Source organism: Cannabis sativa, chromosome 2 (genome assembly GCF_029168945.1).
Source record: "Cannabis sativa cultivar Pink pepper isolate KNU-18-1 chromosome 2, ASM2916894v1, whole genome shotgun sequence".
Classification (NCBI taxonomy): Eukaryota; Viridiplantae; Streptophyta; class Magnoliopsida; order Rosales; family Cannabaceae; genus Cannabis; species Cannabis sativa.
In genome coordinates, this window is record NC_083602.1 from 11172653 (window position 1) to 11194183 (window position 21531).

The window sequence follows — 21531 nt, forward strand, 5'->3', positions numbered from 1 at the left end:
TATAGGCATATTAACTCTTTGCAGAGATTGATCTTGTCAAATCCACTATGAACAAGATACAAATGCCATAGATTAAAAGAAAGTGGTAGTGTCTATGATGACATAGGTTTAGTTACATCAAAGAGTTCTTAGAATACTGCAAGTGGATCCTGGTCACAGAATACCTAACTCATATTCTATACAGTTTTAATCCATTAATAGAAGATGGATATTAAACACTTGAGAAAGTGTAACTGTATTGTATTCTGGAATTAGAAATTTAAGAAAATTTCTATTTGGAATCTAAAATTAAAGTCAAAGACTTAAATTTATACCAAATATAATGAGTAATTCTATCTTGGACCAGCACTACTAATACAAACTCTAAGTCAGATTTGCCCATACAAGTAGGAGATTTCTGAGATTGAGGATTTATATCAATTGGGAATAGAATTTCGGGATTATAATCATATGCGTCATTTAATTTCTTAAGAGAAAATATAATGACATGAAATGATTTATAGACCATTCATCCAATGATATATTATTGAGCTAATTCGAAATGAATAAGCTAAGAGGAATTAGGATAATTTCGTTTATAAATAAGAATCCAACCATGCTTCGATTAGCGAAAGACAAAGTAATCTTATTTATGTAATCTTCTTGTTTCATATCGTAAAAATACTAGTCTTAGGTGTCATCAATTGATGAACAGTTAGATGTCGCATATACAATACTTATCTTTCAAGATCTTACACTATTATGTATGTCTAATGGTGAAAATCCACTAGGGATTTATCTCATTAGATAAACAAACATGTTAGACCAACAATGAAGATTCGAAATTAAACTACAACTTAATAACAGAAAATAACATGGTTCAATATAAATTCATACACAATTCAGAAATTATAAACATATAGCAAGTAGGAATGACTAGTGAAAATACTAAAACATACAATCCTAAATAATTTCCAAGGTTTTCAACAAGCGATACGTGTCCCGGTAGGCGAGAGTCAAAGCATCATTTATTGAATAGAGTTGTCAGCTCATCTAAAATAGAAACCATTCTAGCAACCTTTTATTCGATCAAAATAAGAATCCAACGTTGTCCCGGTAGGCGAGAGTCAAGGTTATTCTCATTTCATGAGCCTCTACCATTGTTTCATGTTTCATAAGTTTATCTCTAAGTAGTCACCGTAGGGGAGAGTCTAATAGAGACGAAAACTTACAAAACACTTATCAAATGAAATCTTACGGTGTTAAATGCGTTCAACGAATAACCATCCATAGGGGGACGAAGTCTAGCGTCTCGAGGTTATATTGAAAACATTTAACTTTTGTAAGACCAACAATGGAGATCGAATATCTTAATAATAATCAAGCTCATTATTTAAAGTGAGTTGTATTTTCTTTGATTCTCCTTATTTATTCTATTTATTTTAAATATATATTTATTTAATTAAAATTTCCAATTTAGAATGAAAAATTCTAAATATAAATTTTAATTTAATATTTATAAATTTTACTTAGATGGATATGAAAATAACATGAATTATTTCCATCTTAGTAATAATTTCCAATAAATATTTAGAAAAATATTCAATTTAAGTTGTTACAAAATTAATTTAAATTAATTTACAACTCAAATTTAATTTTCTATAAATATATATTGCATTTCGAAAAATTAAAGTATATAAGAATACAATTTTCGAAAAATGCATATTAAAATAAAAAATAAATCCTGGAAAAATTATTCTAATTTAATGTTGGCCCAAAATTAATTAATAAAATTAATTTACAACAAAAAAATATAATTTTCCTATTTAATTAAATATATAAGAAAAATTTCAAATATTTAAGTATGATGATGAAAATCAACTTAAATATTAATTTTCTATTTAATTAAATACACTAGAAAAATACTTCAAGCAAAAATATCATCTATCTAGATTTTCCTTTGACTAATTAATTCAATTTCTAATAATATACTTTAATTCAATTTATTTTAAATTAATCAATAAGTGAAAAAATCATTGATTTAAGTTGATCCAAGAGTTAATTTAAATAATTAATTTACAACTTAATCTATTTTTCAAGATAAAATTCGAAATTCTAGCATTTAAGAAATGCAATTTCGAAAATTGATTAATAAAATAAAGAAAAAAATATATTTTGAAAATTATTTAAATTTAGTTGAAAAATTAAATTTCAACTAAAAATAATTTTCTATTTAATTAAATGTCATGAAAAAGAAATATTTAAGTATGATGATAAAATTAACTTAGATATTTAATTTTCAAATTAATTAAATGTATTAAATTCAAGAAATAAATAATTAAGTGTAGAGAAGGCTTAATTATTAATCTCTAGTTTAATACTAGGAAAAAATATACTTAAAATAAATTGTACCAAAATTAATTATTTAAATAATTAATTTCACAATGTATAATATTTTCCTATTTAATATTAGAAATAATAAGTAGTCTAGAAATAACTATCTAGAAAATATCTTATTTGACTAAGTATCTTTTCCACAAAATTTGAAAAAAATATCTAATTTAAGTTGTATTAGAAAAAATCTAGAACTTAAATATTTTTCAAATTTAAATTTAATTAAATATCAAAAATTAAGTTGTAACCACTTAATTTGAAAATATTCCATTTTAAGTTAATATTCGAAAAGGTATTAACTTAAAAAATATCTAAAGAATCTTAATAACCAATGCCTAAAATTCCTCAACTTAATTTTAACTTAATTTTAAGATAACTAAATATCAACTTAAATAGGAATATTTAATGAAAAATTTAAATTAAGTTCCAGAAAGAATCTAGATGGTTATAATTCTATATTTAATTAAATACAAGAAAATACATATAGTTTAGCTTAGAATATAAAATTCTTTAAACTATGATTTTCTAAATTAATTTCAAAATAAATGAAATTAATTATGTTGCTAATCAATTTTAATTAGGTTAAACTAGTGTAATTAACCTAGTACAGTCATTCAAATCAGGCAAATGGGCCTTCACAATTGGGGTGGTTCATGTGAGGGGGTGCTGGGTTCAGTATGTCGTACCCACTTCTATGGCTCCCAACTCTCACACAAGGCCCAAAAGAGAGGAATTTAACCTTAATAAGAACAACTGTTATTAATTGAATAAGCCCAATAACTAAATGGGCCTAAATAAATTCTATCAAGAACTATGATAATTTATTTTAGCAACAACAACCTATATGTATCTATAATCAAATTAAACACATAGGCTCACACAGGCACACTTTGGATGGGTCCTATCATGTTGCTAGGTCATACACAGATGAAAGAAGATTGTAAATATACCTGTTACAAATTATTATCTTGACCAAGGGAGCCATCAGATCATTAGATCTGGCAAAAAGTAACCATGGCTATTTGCAATCAAGTAATAATAGGTTTTAAAAACTTACACATAAGCTAAAACACATACTCCTGCAACAAGGTTAGTTGGATAGTTGGATGTAGGATTTATTTAATTTTAAATTAAATATTTAATTTCGAAAATAATTAATTAAATAAAAAAAATAATTTTTCGAAAAATTTAAAAAAAAATTTGAAAAATTCGAAATTTTTTAAAAAATTTAAATTTAAAATTAAACCTACAATTTTTGAAAAATTAGGTTTCAACCAACCTAAATATCATTTCAAAAAAAAATTTGCTAACTACTTTTAAATTTTAAATGTTATTTTATAAATAAAAATTAAATAAAAAATTAGAAAAGATAAATAAATATCTTTTTCAAATTTTAAATGTAATTTAAATAAATAAAATAACAAAATTTAAAAAAATTAGCAAAATATCTTATATCATTTAAAAATTACATGATTATAAATATCTTATTTTAAATTTAAATATGGTCAAAATATCTAAAAAGATTTAATTAAAAAATCTTAAAAGATAAGATATTTTTAAAATATCTTAAAAGATATTATAAATATCTTAAAAGATATTATAAATATCTTAAAATATCTGACCTTAAATTTAAAAAAAATATAATCAAATTTAAAAATAAGATAGATTTTTAAGCAAAAAGATAAATACTAATTCTATTCAAATTCAAATTACACTAATATCTTGAATTAAATTAAAAAAATTTAAATTAATTCAAAATGATAATTAGAATTGAATTAGGAATAGTAATAGTATATATACAAAACCATACAAAAAATTGGAAGTTAATTACATGAAAAAGTATGAAAAATTGAAGAAAATTGAAAAATTCGAAACTGTACGGACAGTTCTGCGATCATGAAACTATCAAGACACAGCCCCGATTTTGTCAAATCTTCGAAAAATCATAACTAATTCAAATAAAATCCAAATTGAGTTCTGTAAAAGGCTAACTTGCTTAATTTTTTCCATACTATCCAATAAAAATAATGCCAGAACCGAAATAACAATTATTTTTCACGAAAATTTCACAATCATCAATCAATCATCAAATAACACTCAATACAACATGATACCATCCAAAGAACATACAAACAATCGTTTTAAAGTCCAAATTACATGTAAGTAAATCAATTACCATGGCTCGGAGGCCAGTTGTTGGAAATTATTTTACCAGGATCTTAGATCTACTCACAAGTATGTTTATTAACATCCTAAATATGAACTTTCTAAAACGATGAAATAAACACATATAAAGTTTAGGAAACCTTACATTGGGTGCAGCGGAATAATATGACTCCTTCCGTTCAGATATCTAGCCCTTGATTCCTTTACGTAGCGAGCATTATCAATATCCGAACTCGGATCTCTTTCTCTCGAATCTTTGATGCTGAATTTCCTTCCTATTTGATGATCTTTCTTCACGATCTTCCTCACTATGATTGAGGTATCACTTGATGTGTGTGGGCACTACTCTAATCACTAAGGATTTCGAAATTCTAAGGAAGAAGAGAGAGAGTGGTCAGCTAAAGTTAGGGAGAGAGAAGGCTCAGTTTTCCGAATAGAAAAAGTCGAGGAAGAAAAGTGTAATTTTCCTGAAGCCTTCACTATCTATTTATAGCATTCCTCTAGGGCTTGATTTGAATTATATGGCATTAAAATAATGAAAAAATCAGTTTAAATTTCCTACAAAAGTGGCTGGCCCTAAACTTAGTGGATTGGGCCTTGCTTTTTGCAATTTTGCAATTTTAACACCTTTTGTATACCGATTTTCTCAAAAATGCCAATTTCCTAATTCAACCATTTAAATGCCAATTCTAACTATTTAATAACTATAAATAATTATTAAATAATATTGTCATTTATCATATTTATTAATTGAACCATACAAAGTATCATAATTAACAAATATGCCCCTATAAACTCTTTCTTTACAATTTCGCCCTTACTTAGTGAAAAATTCACAAATAGACATAGTCTAATTTGAGAATTATAATTGATTAATCAAAACCAATTACATGAGTCTTACAAGCAATATTATCTCAACTAGTGGGGGGACCATGGGTCTATATAACCGAGCTTCCAATAAGTAGATCAAGAATTTAACACTAAAATTCACTAACTTATTAATTCTTCGTTGAATCCACGCATAGAACTTAGAATTGCACTCTCAGTATATAGAATGCTCTATATGTTCCACCATATAGACACATCATTAGTTATCCATTGTTATAATCCTAATTTGATCAATGATCCTCTATATGAATGATCTACACTGTAAAGGGATTAAATTACCGTTACACCCTACACTGTATTTATTCCTTAAAACACTTGACCCCGTATAAATGATATTTCAGCTTATGTGAAATGAGTACTCCACCATTTATGTTCTTTTGGTCAAGCTCGAAGGAGATCATCCTTTGCTTACTATTCGCCAGATAGAAGCTATAGATTCCATGTTTATGATAGCGCTCCCACTCAATTGCACTACCGTGTTCCCAAAATGTACGTATCACCCTGACCTAAAAGTAGGCTTAACTAACAAATCAAAGAACACGAATAGCCTTTCAAGATTGAGCCTAATCATATCAGGATTAAGATCATTTGATCTAGGATCAACTTGGCGATATTGACTTGAATAGATATTACGGTAAGTTTTAATAAATCTAAGTCAAAGTTCAATATCGGTCCCTTCCGATGCATACTCCATGCATCCAACCTGAGCTTTACTTTAACCAATGCTCTGGAAAGAACATAGTATTTCTCCAAATACAAGTAAACTCTTATTGTAGATTATCATATCAGTAAAACCCTATGTCTGATAAATCTAGGAAACTTTATTCACATAGTCATGTTTACTTTCCAATGTGTTGACGACACAATAAACAGGATCAAGTATGTGAAAAGGGTTTCAGATGAATTTATACATTATGTACATATAATCATGAAATAAATCATGTGAACCATGCAACATTAAATGTTATTTCTGATCTATATTAATAAGTAAATCTGATTATATTGAAATGAGTTTTATTTAGGGCATAAAACCCAACAATATATAAATCTCAATTACATGTAATTTTTCTACTCTCGTGATAAATTAAACATGTAATAGGCATTAAACACAGAAACCCTATAGGCTATCTAAGCCATATAGGTACCCTCGTCCTATATCAAAATTAAGTTCTATTTTAGTATAGCATAATCGACAATTACTTCTTGCATCAAAATCATAAAACAATTAATTGATGGTCAGGCAATTAAAAGTAATTAAGTACAAATGAAATAAAATACATAGAAATTGAGGGAAAATTAAATCATATTAAAACTATAAATCAATATCAAACAATCTCCATCTAGACCCTAATTAATTGTTTAGCTACTCATGTTCATTGTAGCGAATTCACACATATTAATTTAAGAAAAGAGAAGAAATTAGAGAAGAAATGAATGCTAAAAACTCTCTAAAAGAACGCCTCCAGTATTGAATTTAATCTCCAAAATTCATACTCAGTTGAATGCTTCTGATTTTCTTCTCAATTCCTTTATGAAATCAACTGAAGTTCACTTATTATATAGACAGTGATGGAATAGAAAATATAGCATAAGATAGCACATGCAGAAAACCTATTCAGCTTCGAATAAGATAGGGAAGATAAGTCCACGTTGAAAAACTCCTATTCTGCCTTGGAATATTATGGGCGGGCCGCGACATGCTCATCCAGCGCTGCGGTCCGTGTATGAAATTTCTCACGTCTTCAAAGCTTGCTTTGTCACGTGTCGCGGCATGGTATTTCCATGCCTAGGCGCGGTCCCCACTTTGTGCCCATTTATCTTTTATGTAATCTTTTATCTTTTTTTATTTTATCTTTTTCCGTTGATATTTTTCTAATCTTTTTCTATTTTAAATCTCTGAAAATAAAAGATAAAAAGCGTAAAATTGCTCCAAACACAAGTAAAACTAAATTAAAAATACACTAAAATTAATCTACAAATAATACTAAAAACAGCCTAACAAATTCCCCCAAACTAAATATTTACTCAACCTCGAGTAAAACACTAAAACGAAAAACAAAAGTTAAACAAGTCAATCTCTAGAACATGAGTAATTTTCAAGTAGACTCAATAACATGATTATGAAAAATTTCACTTTTTGTATAACAATCAAGAATTTCAGTTCAATTACGCCCTTGACACACTTCAATTTAATTTCATTCAGCTCATGAAACCATAGAACACAATTAATTAACAATTGAACCACATTATGCATGCCAATTTCAATCATCAATCAACTAACCCAAAGTTCCATATGCTTGCAATACTTACTATTCTCCACTAATATAAATCAATACACAACTAAGAATCAGAAGGTCTTTATAGGCTTGTAGTGTTAGGCTTAGGTAAGGGTAGTTGAAATTGTCATCAGTTAGGCTTACCTATACTATAGCCTTCTCCGATCATGTCACACCAATAAAAATATTTTCTTTCACACACAATCTTAATACCCTTTTTTTTTCTAATTACATGAGAGTTTTTTTTTCTTTTTTTTTTCAACAAGATTGCAACAACTTTGTATTTTTTTTTTTTTCTGAATTTGACACTAGTTGTCAGTTTTTTCTTTCTTTTCTCTCTGTTTTTTTTTTCAAGTTGCTATCAGTCAATTTTTTTCTTTCACACTCTCTCAATTTTCACCCCTTTTCCCACACACATGTCACAAACTTCCCATCCAAATTTCTCCAAACTAAAGATCTACTTATGGTATAATTAGGATTAAATTTTTGGATATTCATGGGTTTATTTTTTCTAGGCTCAATATGTGTAGAAGCAAAGAATAAGTTAAGGCTCAAAAAGGATAACTATGGTAAAATTATAGGGATGACTTGAAAGGCACAATCGATCCAAAGAATGCCTAAATCACTTTCCTAGTCATGCATAATTTATTATTTTTCCTTGTAGAAAATAGTGATTCGAATTGTATATTGATTTCATAGAATAATACATATTTATATACAAAGTTAGGAGACATAAAAGGGAAACTACCAAAAAAATAGGAAACTACTAAATATCTACTAAACATCTAATTCTTTTACAGCTAATATCTAACACTCCCCCTCAAGCTGGAACATAGATGTTAATCATGCCCAGCTTGTTACAAAGATAATCGACCCGCACCCCATTCAAAGCCTTTGTAAAAATATCTCCTAGTTGTTCTCCGGTCTTCACATATCCTGTGGAGATCAGACCTTGTTGAATTTTCTCACGAACAAAATGACAATCAATCTCAATGTGCTTAGTTCGCTCGTGGAATACGGGATTCGAGGCAATATGAAGAGCAGCTTGATTATCACACCATAATTTTGCTGGAATAGAAGTCTTAAACCCGAATTCAGTCAAAAGCTGATAAATCCATATTACCTCACACACGGACTGGGCCATAGCTCTATATTCTAATTCAGCACTGGATCTAGATACAACATTTTGTTTCTTACTCTTCCAAGAGACCAGATTGCCCCCAACAAATACACAATATCCTGAAGTGGATCGTCTATCTACCTTGGAGCCTGCCCAATCGGCATCAGAAAAACACTCAATCTGGGTATGTCCATGATCCTTGTAAACAATACCTCGTCCTGGTGCTCCTTTTAAGTAACATAAAATTTGTTCTAATGCTGCCCAATGATGAATTGTTGGCGAAGACATGAACTGACTGATAACACTAACTGGAAATGCAATATCTGGACGAGTCACAGTTAAATAATTCAACTTTCCAACTAACCTGCGATATTTCTCAGGATCTTCAAATGGTTTCCCATCACGTGTAAGATGCACAGCTGGATTCATTGGAGCATTGCAAGGTTTTGATCTCAATTTCCCTGTCTCAGTTAGCAAATCAAGTACATACTTTCTTTGAGACAGAAAAATACCTTGTTTACTCCGAGTAACTTCAATCCCCAAGAAATACTTGAGTTCCCCTAAATCTTTCGTGTTAAACTGGGTGTGAATGAAAGACTTAAGGGATGAGATGCCTTCAATATCATTTCCAGTAATAACGATGTCATCAACATACACCACTAACAAAATGATACCAACAGTTGATCTTTTATAAAACACAGAATGATCTGACTTACTTTTCAACAAACCAAACTTCTCGACGACGACTAAATTTACCAAACCAAGCACGAGGGCTTTGTTTCAATCCATATAAAGATTTGCGAAGATGAAAAACTCGCCCTAACTCCCCCTGAGCAACAAACCCAGGAGGTTGCTCCATATATACTTCTTCCTCAAGATCTCCATGAAGAAAAGCATTTTTAATATCAAGCTGATGCAAAGACCAATGATGAGTAGCTGCCATGGAAATGAACAGTCGAACAGATGTGAGTTTAGCAACAGGAGAAAAAGTATCACAATAGTCCACTCCATAGGTTTGAGCATAACCCTTGGCAACAAGACGGGCCTTTAAGCGAGCAACTGTGCCGTCTGGATTGAATTTAACCGTGAACACCCATTTACACCCGATGGCCTGTTTTCCGGAAGGTAAATCAACCAAGACCCAAGTACCATTCGCAACCAAAGCACTCATCTCTTCTATCATTGCAGCAAGCCAACCAGGATGAGACATCGCTTCTCGAACAGTTTTAGGAATAGTGATAGAATCAAGAGAAGCAATAAAAGAACAAGAAGAAGAGGAGAGATGATTATAAGACACAAAAGAAGTAATAGGAAAAGTACATTGGCGTTTACCTTTACGTAGTGCAATGGGAAGATCATCTGAGATGTCCAGATCTGATGACGAAGATGCGAGTGCGGGACATGAAACAGAGGTGGAGGAGGGGGCGCCCGGTGTACACTATAGGAGGCCGAGGGAGTGGTGGAGGTGGTATAGGTGGTGGAGGTGGTGGAGGTGTAGACATTGTGGGGGTGACGACCGAGGCGGTGAAGGAACAAGAGACCCGCCGAACATGGAGCGTGCGCATAGGATGTGACAGAATAAACCAACAAATCATCATCCTCCCCCTGACTAGTAGAAGTAGTGGAAGATGAAAAATAAGGTGTATTTTCTACAAAAGTAACATCAATAGAAACAAGATATTTGTTGAGATCAGGACAGTAACACCTATACCCTTTTTGAAGACGAGAATAACCAAGAAAGACACACTTTAGTGCCTTAGGGTCTAATTTGGTGACAGATGGACGGACATCGCGAGCAAAACAAACACTACCAAATACTCGCGGAGCAACTGGAAATAATGACTTATTAGGAAAAAGAATTTTAAATGGAATTTCACCATTAAGAACAGAGGAGGGCATGCGATTAATAAGAAAGCATGCCGTGGAAACTGCATCGGCCCAAAAAGGTTTAGGGACTTTCATTTGAAACAAGAGAGCACGTGCAGTTTCAAGAAGATGTCTGTTTTTACGTTCTGCAACACCATTCTGAGGTGCCGTATCAACACAAGAAGTTTCATGAAGCATGTCATTAGAGGTCATATAAGATTGAAATTGAGCAGACATGTATTCTTTGGCATTATCACTTCTCAAAGTACGAATAGATACATTAAATTGAGTTTGAATCTCAGCACAAAAAGCACAGAATATAGAAAACAACTCAGAACGATTTTTCATTAAATATAACCAAGTTAAACGAGAATGATCATCCACAAAAGTAACAAAATACCTGAATCCAGGTTGAGACAAAATAGGAGAAGGACCCCAAACATCAGAATGAACTAAATCAAAAGGAACACTAGCACGTTTATTGACACGTGGACTCAAACTAACACGATGATGTTTGGAAAACTGACATGACTCACATTCTAACGAAGATAAACTACTATATTGGGGACACAGTTTCTTGAGCAAAGGAAGGGATGGATGACCTAAACGACAATGAGCCTCAAAAGCGGAAGCAACACTCGAACAAGCAATAGAGGTTGGCGGAAGTGGGTCAAGAACATACAAGCCACCAGATTCATGTCCTTTACCAATAATCTTCTTCGTCATAATATCCTGAAACAAACAATGATCAGGAAAGAATGAGATGCAACAATTTAGATTACGAGTGAGTTGACTAACAGAAAGCAAATTAAAGGACAAATCAGGTAAATGTAAGACTGATGATAAAGATAGCATAGGTGTAGGAACAATAGTGCCAGATCCAAGAACAGAAGCTGTTGACCCATCAGCTAAGGTGACAACAGAAGTGGGACTGTGTAACACCCCAACTAACTTAGGCGTATTACGTGATTTTTAAACGTACTGTGCAGCTCGTTGCTAATCAACGAGGTTTATGGAAAAACGTGATTAATTAAAATTTTTCTTTTTAATTAAATTTATAAACCACATTACAAAAGACTCGGGATCCCGATTATAAAATCATTTACAAAAAAGTTTCAACTGTTTAACTGTTACATAAAATAAAAGTCGTCTAACGACCAGTTACAAAAATTCAGCCTTGCTGTCCCGAGGATCGTACGCTCCAGGCCTAACCGCCCCGACATGTACAATCTCATAAGCTCGCTCACGGTCCATCAGCTATAGCCTTGCCTTTACCTACACATAAACGTAAGCGCGGGTCGACGGACTCGGTAAGAAAAGCATAATAATACTCATACATAATTCTAGCTGCCGTGTCCAACACGATGCCGAGTCCCGCTACGCCATGTCCAACATGGTACCGAGCCCTCTTGCCATGTCCAACATGGTGCGAGTTACGAACGTTCATAGGGACGGTACTATTGACACGTAACAACTGATCGGTCGAACCGGTCATACTCATTGCTTGGTCATACTCCGGCTGTACCGACGTGTTACTATATCCTCACGATCGGTCGAGCCGGTCATACTCATTGCTGGTCATACTCCGGCTGTCACAGACGGGATACGTCAATAGCACGGAACCACCAACCAAGTGTCGGCTGATCGGTCAAGCCGGTCATACTCATTCTTGGTCATACTCCGGCTGTCTGACGTGACGGGGGTTGGATGGTTCGAAGCCAACATACAACTAATGTAATCTAATAGGCTTCCTACATGCACGCTAAACATGTAATCTACATATGCATCTCGTTATACTAATCTTACTCGGATTCCGATTTCAGGTGTCTTGGTCCAACTTTGGCCCAGGAACCGAAGGCCGAGCGGCGGATTACTGGCTCCTAAACCATAAAAATCACAACGCTATAAGTGACACGCTAAATCACTTCCCGGGGACTAAAACTTGGAACTAAAAGTTTCCCTATCGATAAAAAGCATGGCAATACCCCTAAAAATATAAAAACGAGGAAAACTAGGGTTTCTGAAAATTCCCCAACCGGTAGACCGGTTGCCCAACCGGAATTCCGGTTCGGGAATCTTGCACCCATCCGAATTCCGGTTGCACAACCGGAATTCCGGTTCCTCGCAGGAATTTTTCAAAAATTCCTAACTCAACCAAATCAAACCCAAATGGTTCCAAAACTTCCAGACCTGCTCTAAATACCCCAAAGAACAAATCTAAGGCAACAAACTAACCCAGAAACCACAGAAACAAAAATCACCATTGAAGCTCAACCTTTGAGTTCTAAACTCAAACTTGAGCAAATCCCACAAACATGCAATCAAACCTGGTTAATTCTACTTAAACATGCTTAAACTAGCTTCTGAAATCAAATAAAAACATCAACAACAACCCAGCAACAGATTCAATCAATTCTCTTTGAAAACCATATTTTGAGCTAAAACTTCCAATTTTGAGCAAAGCACTTAACATTCATTACTAACAACCTAAATAATCACAAATCAACATACTTAAATCTCAGAAACAACAACAATATTTCAGCAGCAACAAAATCAAAGAATCAAGCATGCATCACATTAAAACTCATCCAAAATTTCAAAGAACATGTAGAGAAGTTAGAGCAAGGTTTACCTTGTCTAGGATTACTTAGATCTTGCTAAAATAACTTGAATTCAACAAAGAAACCCAGCCCTAGCTGCTCCCTAAGCTTGGCCGAAAATGAGAGAGAAATGAGAGTGTGTGAATTTGGACTTTTCTTTCTAATTTTGACTAAGTGTAGAATTTTTGTGGAAAAAGGAATATAAGCCACATATCACATTTTATTTCAGCCAACAAATAATCAAATAAACACTTATTTTCCATTTCATAAAATCACAAAAGACAAAATACTAATGGGGCAAAAAGACCATTTTGCCCCTCCACCATAAAATCATGAAAATCATACTAAAGGGGTATTTTTGGGAAATTCTAAATTCCCGGCCATTCCCGACATTCCCAATGTCTAAAACCCGTCCCCAAACTACTAACATACTAAGTTGTGATTTCTACTGAGCCAAACGCCGAGTTCCAAAATACCGGGCACCGGAAATGCAAAATATGCAAGCTACTGAATAACATAAATAACAGTATAATAAATTATTTAAATAGCTATAAATAATTTCATAATTAATCATAATTAACTGATAATTTCCAAATTAACTAAGCGGGCTTTACAACTATCCCCCCCTTAAAAGGATTTCGTCCCCGAAATCTAACCTGAATAACTCTGGATATTGAGCTCTCATATCTGACTCTAGCTCCCAGGTGGCTTCTTCCACCTTACTGTTTCTCCAGAGAACCTTGACCAATGCTATGGTCTTATTCCGAAGGACTTTATCCTTTCTATCCAGGATTTGCACTGGCTGTTCTTCATAAGTCATGTCTGGCTGAAGCTGAAGACTCTCATAACTGAGTATATGAGTGGGGTCTGAAACGTATTTTCTCAACATCGAGACATGGAATACGTTGTGCACTGCTGATAAGGCTGGAGGCAATGCTAACCGATATGCCACTTGACCCATCTTCTCGAGAATCTCGAAAGGTCCTGTAAATCTAGGGCATAACTTGCCTCTTTTCCCGAAACGTTTAATCCCCTTCATCGGAGATACCCGTAAAAACACATGTTCCCCTACTTGGAACTCAACATCTCTGCGTTTCGGATCGCGTAACTCTTCGTCCGCTTCCGTGAGGCAAGCATTCTAGCTTTTATCTTTTCTATCGCCTCATTGGTTTGCCGAACCGACTGCGGACCTAGGTATTTCCTCTCCCCTGTCTCATCCCGAGTGGATAGGGGATGCCGCATTTCCTACCGTACAACAGTTCATAGGGAGCCATCCCTATCGTACTCTGATAACTGTTGTTGTAAGAAAATTCTATCAACGGTAGATACTTACTCCATGAGCCTTCAAAGTCCATAACACAGGCTCTCAACATGTCCTCCAATATCTGAATTGTCCTTTCGGACTGACCATCTGTCTGAGGATGGAATGCTGTACTGAATTTCAGCTTTGTACCCATTGCCCGTTGCAAACTTTGCCAAAATTTGGAGGTAAACTTCGGATCCCTGTCCGAAACTATAGACTTCGGTACCCCATGAAGTCTCACTATCTCTCTGACATAGAACTCTGCCAACTGATCCACTGTAAAAGTTGTTCTAACCGGTAGAAAATGAGCAGATTTCGTAAATCGATCCACCACTACCCAGATGGAATCAAATAAACCCGTGGTCCTAGGTAACCCGACCACAAAATCCATCGTAATATCCTCCCATTTCCATTCTGGTAGGGTTAGAGGCTGCAACAACCTGCTGGTCTGCCGATGTTCAGCCTTAATCTGCTGACACGTGAGGCATCTCGATACGAATTCTACCAAATTCTTCTTCATACCGCTCCACCAGAAGTACGGTTTCAAATCTTGGTACATCTTGGTGGTGCCGGGATGCAGAGAATATGGGGTAGAATGAGCCTCCTCAAAGATCTCATTTCTAAGTTCCACAGTGTTCGGAACACAAACCCTGACTTTATACAAAAGCATCCCACTGTTTGACACTGAAAAGTCCTTGGCTTGATCAGCCAATACCTCATCTCGGATTTTCACTAACTCCGGATCTGTCATCTGAGCGACTTTTATTCTTTCCAATAGATCAGATTACAGCGTCAAGTTGTGAAGCTGACCTACCACAAACTCAATGCTGGATCTAACCATATCCTCTGCTAGCTGAGGTGAGATCTGAATCATATTAGCTACTTGCCCGGGACCCTTTCTGCTCAGGGCATCAGCCACTACATTGGCTTTTCCGGGATGATAGAGGATCTCACAATCATAATCCTTCACTAATTCCAACCAACGCCTTTGTCTCATGTTCAAATCTTTCTGAGTAAAGAAATACTTGAGACTTTTATGGTCGGTATAGATCTCACACTTCTCCCCATAAAGGTAATGCCGCCAAATCTTCAGTGCAAAAACCACTGCGGCCAATTCTAAATCATGAGTCGGGTATCGCTGTTCATAATCCTTTAACTGACGGGAGGCATAAGCGATAACCCGGTCGGCTTGCATCAATACACACCCCAAACCCTGCTTGGATGCGTCACAATAGACTACGAACTTCTCCTTGTCCGAAGGCAAAGCTAGCACCGGAGCAGTAATCAACCTCTGCTTCAGCTCCTGAAAGCTAGCTTCGCACTTATCTGACCAAATAAACCGCTGATTCTTCTTTGTAAGCTCGGTTAGGGGCATTGAAATTTTGGAGAACCCCTCCACGAACCTACGGTAGTACCCAGCTAATCCCAAGAAGCTTATGATCTCTGTCACTGTCTTCGGTCCCGGCCAATCCTTGACGGATTCAATCTTCCCGGGATCCACCTTGATCCCATCTTTACTCACAATGTGCCCTAGGAAGGACACCTGAGACAACCAGAACTCACATTTCTTGAACTTGGCGTAAAGCTTATGTTCTCGAAGTCGTTGCAGTACCATCTGAAGATGTAACTCATGCTCCTCTTCTGATTGAGAGTACACGAGGATGTCGTCGATAAACACAATCACACAGATATCGAGGAAATCCTTGAATACTCTATTCATCAGGTCCATGAATGCTGCAGGAGCATTGGTTAGTCCGAATGACATAACCAGAAACTCGTAATGTCCATACCTAGTGCGGAAAGCCGTCTTTGGAATGTCCTCCTCTCGGATTCTCAACTGATGATAACCCGAACGGAGATCAATCTTAGAAAAGACCGTCTTCCCCTGAAGCTGATCGAACAAGTCATCGATCCTAGGTAATGGGTATTTATTCTTCACCGTCAGCTTGTTCAACTCCCTGTAGTCGATGCACATCCTCATAGATCCATCCTTCTTTTTGACGAACAAAACCGGGGCTCCCCAGGGTGACACACTGGGCCGAATGAACCCTATGTCAAGCAACCCTTGGAGCTGAATCTTTAATTCCTTAAGTTCAGCTGGAGCCATCCTATACGGGGCTTTGGAAACCGGTTCCACCCCTGGTGCCAAGTCAATAACGAAATCAATCTCTCGCTGAGGTGGTAACCCTGGAAGTTCTTCGGGAAAAACGTCCAAAAATTCCCGAACAACTCTGATGTCCTCTGGCCGAATGGTGTCTGGCCGAGTGGTGTCCACCACCACGGCCAGAAACCCTAAGCACCCGCCGTGCAACAATTCTCTCGCTGACATAGCCGAGATCACCGGGATCCGAGATCCCTGAACTGAACCCACAAATACAAACGGTTCTTCACTTTCCGGTTGGAAGACCACCATCTTCCTTTTACAGTCAATGCTCGCCTAATATTTAGATAGGAAATCCATTCCTAAAATAATATCGAATTCGACTAAGCTCATCTCTATCAGATCAGCACTTAACTCTCTACCATCTATCCTGATCGGCATAGACCTAATCCACCTATTGGAGATAACCAATTCTCCGCCAGGTAACAGGGTTCCAAACCCTGATTCATATCTATCAAAGGGTCTACCCAATTTACTAAAGACTCTGGCCGCCACATAAGAATGTGTAGCTCCAGAATCAAACAACACTGAATATAGCGAGTTGTTAATAGAAAGCTGACCTGTGACAACTGATGGGCTGGCATCTGCATCAGCCTGCGTGATAGCGAACACCCTGGCTGGAGTGGGTATCGCTGGAGCTCTCGGTGCCTCTGGTCGGAGCTGGGGACATTCCCTCTTGAAGTGTCCGGGCATGCCACAATGAAAGCATCCCTGACCTTTGCACTCACCCCGATGGTGCCTCTTGCAGCTAGGGCACTCGGGATAGGAGAATCGGGTCTCATTACCACCAGGACGACTCCCTCTGTTCTGGTTCCCCCAGAACCTCTTGTTCTGACTCGAGCCACCGGAAGCAGTGGGTGCTCTCTTCCTCTGGTCAATGGCCGAACCACTACTCCCCCTGCTAAAGCCTGATGCAGGAGGGGTAGGAGCTCCGCCACTCACCGGAGTACTGGCTGATTCTGACATGCACCCAACTGCGCCCTCAGCTCGCAGTGCCTTCTCCACCATCTGAGCATAGGTGGTGCTGTCGTCGGTGGTGATCATCAGGTCATGCCTGATCTTGGGATTCAACCCGTCCAGATACTTCTCCTTCTTGCTGAAATCGGTCGGCACAATTCCCGAGGCTAACCTCGCCAACCGATCAAACTGAGTAGTATACTCAGTGACGCTCATGTTCTCCCGCTGGGTCAGGTGAGCGAACTCTTTCCTCTTGGCGCTTCTGACCGCCTCATTGTAATACTTTGCGTTGAAGAGTTCCTGGAACCTTTCCCAGGTCATGGTGGTGACGTCATGGATCTGGGACACCATGTCCCACCATACCAGGGCGTCCTCCTGGAACTGAAACGTGGCGCACACCACTCTGTCGTTACCGGTGACACCCATGAAATTCAGTATCTTGGTGATCACCGTCAGCCATTGCTCGGCTTTCATTACATCCAGACCTCCCAGGAATACCGGAGGTGCTTGCTTCTGGAACCGCTCATACAATGGTTCCAATCTATGGGCCGCCACCACTATCTCGGCCTGGGCAACAGGGGCAGGTGCCACTGGAACTATGGGCACAGGAACTGCAGGAGCACCCTGCTGTCTCAACCTCTGAATCTCGAGGTCTTGCTCTTCGATCCGGGCTTCAATCTCCGCAAACCGTAACTCCCAGTTCGGGGCTCCCTGATCGGCTGGGGGAGCCTGGGCAGCCTGTGGCGGGTTCTCATCACCCCGGCCACGAGCCCTGCCTTGGGGACCTCTACCTCGGCCCTAGCAGGTGGGGGAAACTGAGCTCCCTGACCTTGATTCGACCCTACGGAGTTGCTCTGACTCCTGGTAGTCCGCCTGGCGTCCATCTAGTTAGAACCGCCTGCGAAACCAAGAGTTGGCATATCAGGTCGTATTCAAGGAGAGCTTACTAATGCCGCTTAATTTGGAAATTAAAAACGAAACATGCGCCTATTCTACTATCAGGCTACTAACATGCTTCCTAACAGGCTTTTCTTTTTCATAACTGAATAAAATAAACTACTAAAGCAATAAAGGCTTACTGAACCGTGAACCGAGCTAACTGCTGATGATGATTGTACATGTCGTGACGATCTTCGGAAGACAACCTGGCGGCTCTGATACCAAATTGTAACACCCCAACTAACTTAGGCGTATTACGTGATTTTTAAACGTACTGTGCAGCTCGTTGCTAATCAACGAGGTTTATGGAAAAACGTGATTAATTAAAATTTTGCTTTTTAATTAAATTTATAAACCACATTACAAAAGACTCGGGATCCCGATTATAAAATCATTTACAAAAAAGTTTCAACTATTTAACTGTTACATAAAATAAAAGTCGTCTAATGACCAGTTACAAAAATTCAGCCTTGCTGTCCCGAGGATCGTACGCTCCAGGCCTAACCGCCCCGACATGTACAATCTCATAAGCTCGCTCACGGTCCATCAGCTATAGCCTTGCCTTTACCTACACATAAACATAAACTGTGAGTCGACAGACTCAGTAAGAAAAGCATAATAATACTCATACATAATAATACTCATTACCTGTCATATGATCTGTGGCACCAGAATCAATGACCCATTTTGAGGATTTCGAAAGAAGGCATGCATTAGAGTTACCTGAATCAGCAATCGCAGTGACAGAAGAAGATGAAGACTTAAGTGTTTCCTGATACCTTGAGAACTTGGCAAATTCATCAGCAGAAATAAGGACCGATTTGTCAGATGCATCACTAGTGCTTGCAATATTGGCAGAGTGCTGTTGTCGATTCTTAAATTGTAACTTCCTACACTCAAACTTGGTGTGGCCTGGTTTCTTACAATAATTGCACATGATGCTCCCAGAATTTGGTGTGCGGTTATCAGGTCCTTGTGAATTACCTCCTTTAAATCCACTTGGAGTAGAGTTTCTTTCCGGTGCAGAATTATTACGACTCACCAAGGCGCTATTAAGAGGAGTTGAAGAGGTAGTCTCTGTGCGAAGAACACGAGTAAACACATCTTGTAAAGAGGAGACATCAGAACCAGAGAGAACTTGTGACTTTGCAGAGTCAAATTCAGATGAGAGTCCTGCAAGAAAACTCATAATAGCCATCTGTTCTCGTTGGCGCTGTTGAACTTTTACATCAGGACTAAAGGGTAATAGCACATTAAGTTCTTCATATGTTTTCTTGAAAGCCATAAAATAATTCATAAGAGACTTATCTTGTTTTTCCGTGCGATAAAAAGCTTTGCAAACATCATATATGCGAGAGATGTTGTCTTTGCCAGAATACAAAAACTCCAAGTAACCCATTAGTTCTTTAACCAATTCACAATGATTAATCAAACTAATTACCTCATTATCGATAGAATTTCGAATTTGAAGGAACAAGCGAGCATCCTCACGGAGCCATATTTTCCTTGAATCGTTTGTTTCTTCAGGAGGATCGTCAGTCAAGTGATCATCTTTGTCAATACTCCTCAAATACAGTCGAATCGTCTTACTCCATTCCAAATAATTCGAACCAATCAACTTATGGTCCGTGATTTTAGACATCACGGGAACAACATCAGAAACAACAACTGATTTTGAATCTGATCTTATCTCTGCCATAATCTCAAAAGCAAACACAAAGGACAGAGAAAAAGAACAAAAGAACACCAAAGAATGAACACCCAAACACGAAGAAGACAAACAAATACCGAATTACAACCTAGAACAGATGCGAGTGGGCTTAGAAGAACCCAGTGATGAATCGGCAACAGAACGCCGTCGAAGGCGCCGTCACACGGGCCTCCACGCGCCGGCGCGTGAGCCCCACGCGCAGAAGCTTTAGGCGGCGCGTGAGCCCCACGCGCGAGGAATCCGGCGACCGGACTTTGGGGTTTCGTAGATCGGCGGCTGGGCAACACGGCTGAGTGGGCGGTGAGACTAAATTCGCACTCCAAATAGGGTTTCCGAAAAACCCTAAACTCAAACCCTATTTTTTTTTTTTTTTTTTTTAAGAAACCTGATTTCGAATTTCGAATTTTGAATCACAATGCTCTGATACCATGTAGAAAATAGTGATTCGAATTATATATTGATTTCATAGAATAATACATATTTATATACAAAGTTAGGAGACATAAAAGGAAAACTACCAAAAAAATAGGAAACTACTAAATATCTACTAAACATCTAATTCTTTTACAGCTAATATCTAACATGCCTCAAATAGCAAGCAAGCAAGTTCTAGAATTTTTTCCATACAACTTTCCACATTGTACAATTAGCATACATAAACTAATTCAATTACTAAAAAATTACCTAATATGATTCCATGTTCTTTTAAATCACAAAATTAAAATTAATCAAGAATGTAATATCACCAAGCACACAAATTTTTCGAAAAAAATAAATAAATGAACTTTTCAAATCATGCTATTACCTACTTTCAAATTGACTCACATTAAACAACGAAACAACTAAAAACTAAATTAAGAACTTAACAACAAAAAACTAAAAATAAAAATTTAAGTTCACCCCCAAACTAAAGTGACACATTGTCCCCAATTTGACATTAAAGAAAAAGGATGGGGAACTTACCTGAGCGCCACATCAGTATGGCAGTGGTGGTGGTTGCTATGGATACCATGTCAGTGGCTGCGAGAAGTGATCTGGAGCATCGGGGTTCATCCTCCACATAGAGAAAGCAGATCCTCAACTCTAAAATACATGTCAAAGGCATCTCATTCCTTCTTGAGATATTTCCTGTTCTTTGACAACGATCACACGCTTTGACAAATTGATGAGC

At 36.7% G+C, this 21531-nt stretch overlaps 2 protein-coding genes across 2 annotated transcripts; both read right to left on the minus strand.

Annotated features, from left to right (window-relative positions):
- Nucleotides 1-8368: 8368 nt before the first annotated feature.
- On the minus strand, nucleotides 8369-10325 carry LOC133034122 (uncharacterized mitochondrial protein AtMg00810-like). Its single transcript, XM_061109142.1, has 2 exons — nucleotides 10232-10325; nucleotides 8369-9569 (listed from the first exon to the last, which is right to left on the minus strand). Exons 1-2 carry the CDS (start codon nucleotides 10323-10325, stop codon nucleotides 8524-8526), a joined length of 1140 nt encoding a protein of 379 aa, XP_060965125.1. The 3' UTR covers nucleotides 8369-8523.
- A 682-nt stretch (nucleotides 10326-11007) lies between these two features.
- LOC133034734 (uncharacterized) lies at nucleotides 11008-20516 on the minus strand. Its single transcript, XM_061110086.1, has 2 exons — nucleotides 19281-20516; nucleotides 11008-11636 (listed from the first exon to the last, which is right to left on the minus strand). Exons 1-2 carry the CDS (start codon nucleotides 20346-20348, stop codon nucleotides 11598-11600), a joined length of 1107 nt encoding a protein of 368 aa, XP_060966069.1. The 5' UTR covers nucleotides 20349-20516; the 3' UTR covers nucleotides 11008-11597.
- Nucleotides 20517-21531: the final 1015 nt, after the last annotated feature.

Excerpts from the sequence above, each read along its gene's own strand:
- LOC133034122 (XM_061109142.1), bottom strand. The coding sequence starts at position 10,325 with ATGTCTACACCTCCACCACCTCCACCACCTATACCACCTCCACCACTC. Across the intron at positions 9,570-10,231 it reads GCGCCCCCTCCTCCACCTCT|TCGTCGTCGAGAAGTTTGGT; the intron begins GTTTCATGTCCC and ends TGGTAAATTTAG.
- LOC133034734 (XM_061110086.1), bottom strand. The coding sequence starts at position 20,348 with ATGGCAGAGATAAGATCAGATTCAAAATCAGTTGTTGTTTCTGATGTT. Across the intron at positions 11,637-19,280 it reads CAGGTAATGAGTATTATTAT|TTGGGGTGTTACACAGTCCC; the intron begins GTATGAGTATTA and ends CGCCTAAGTTAG.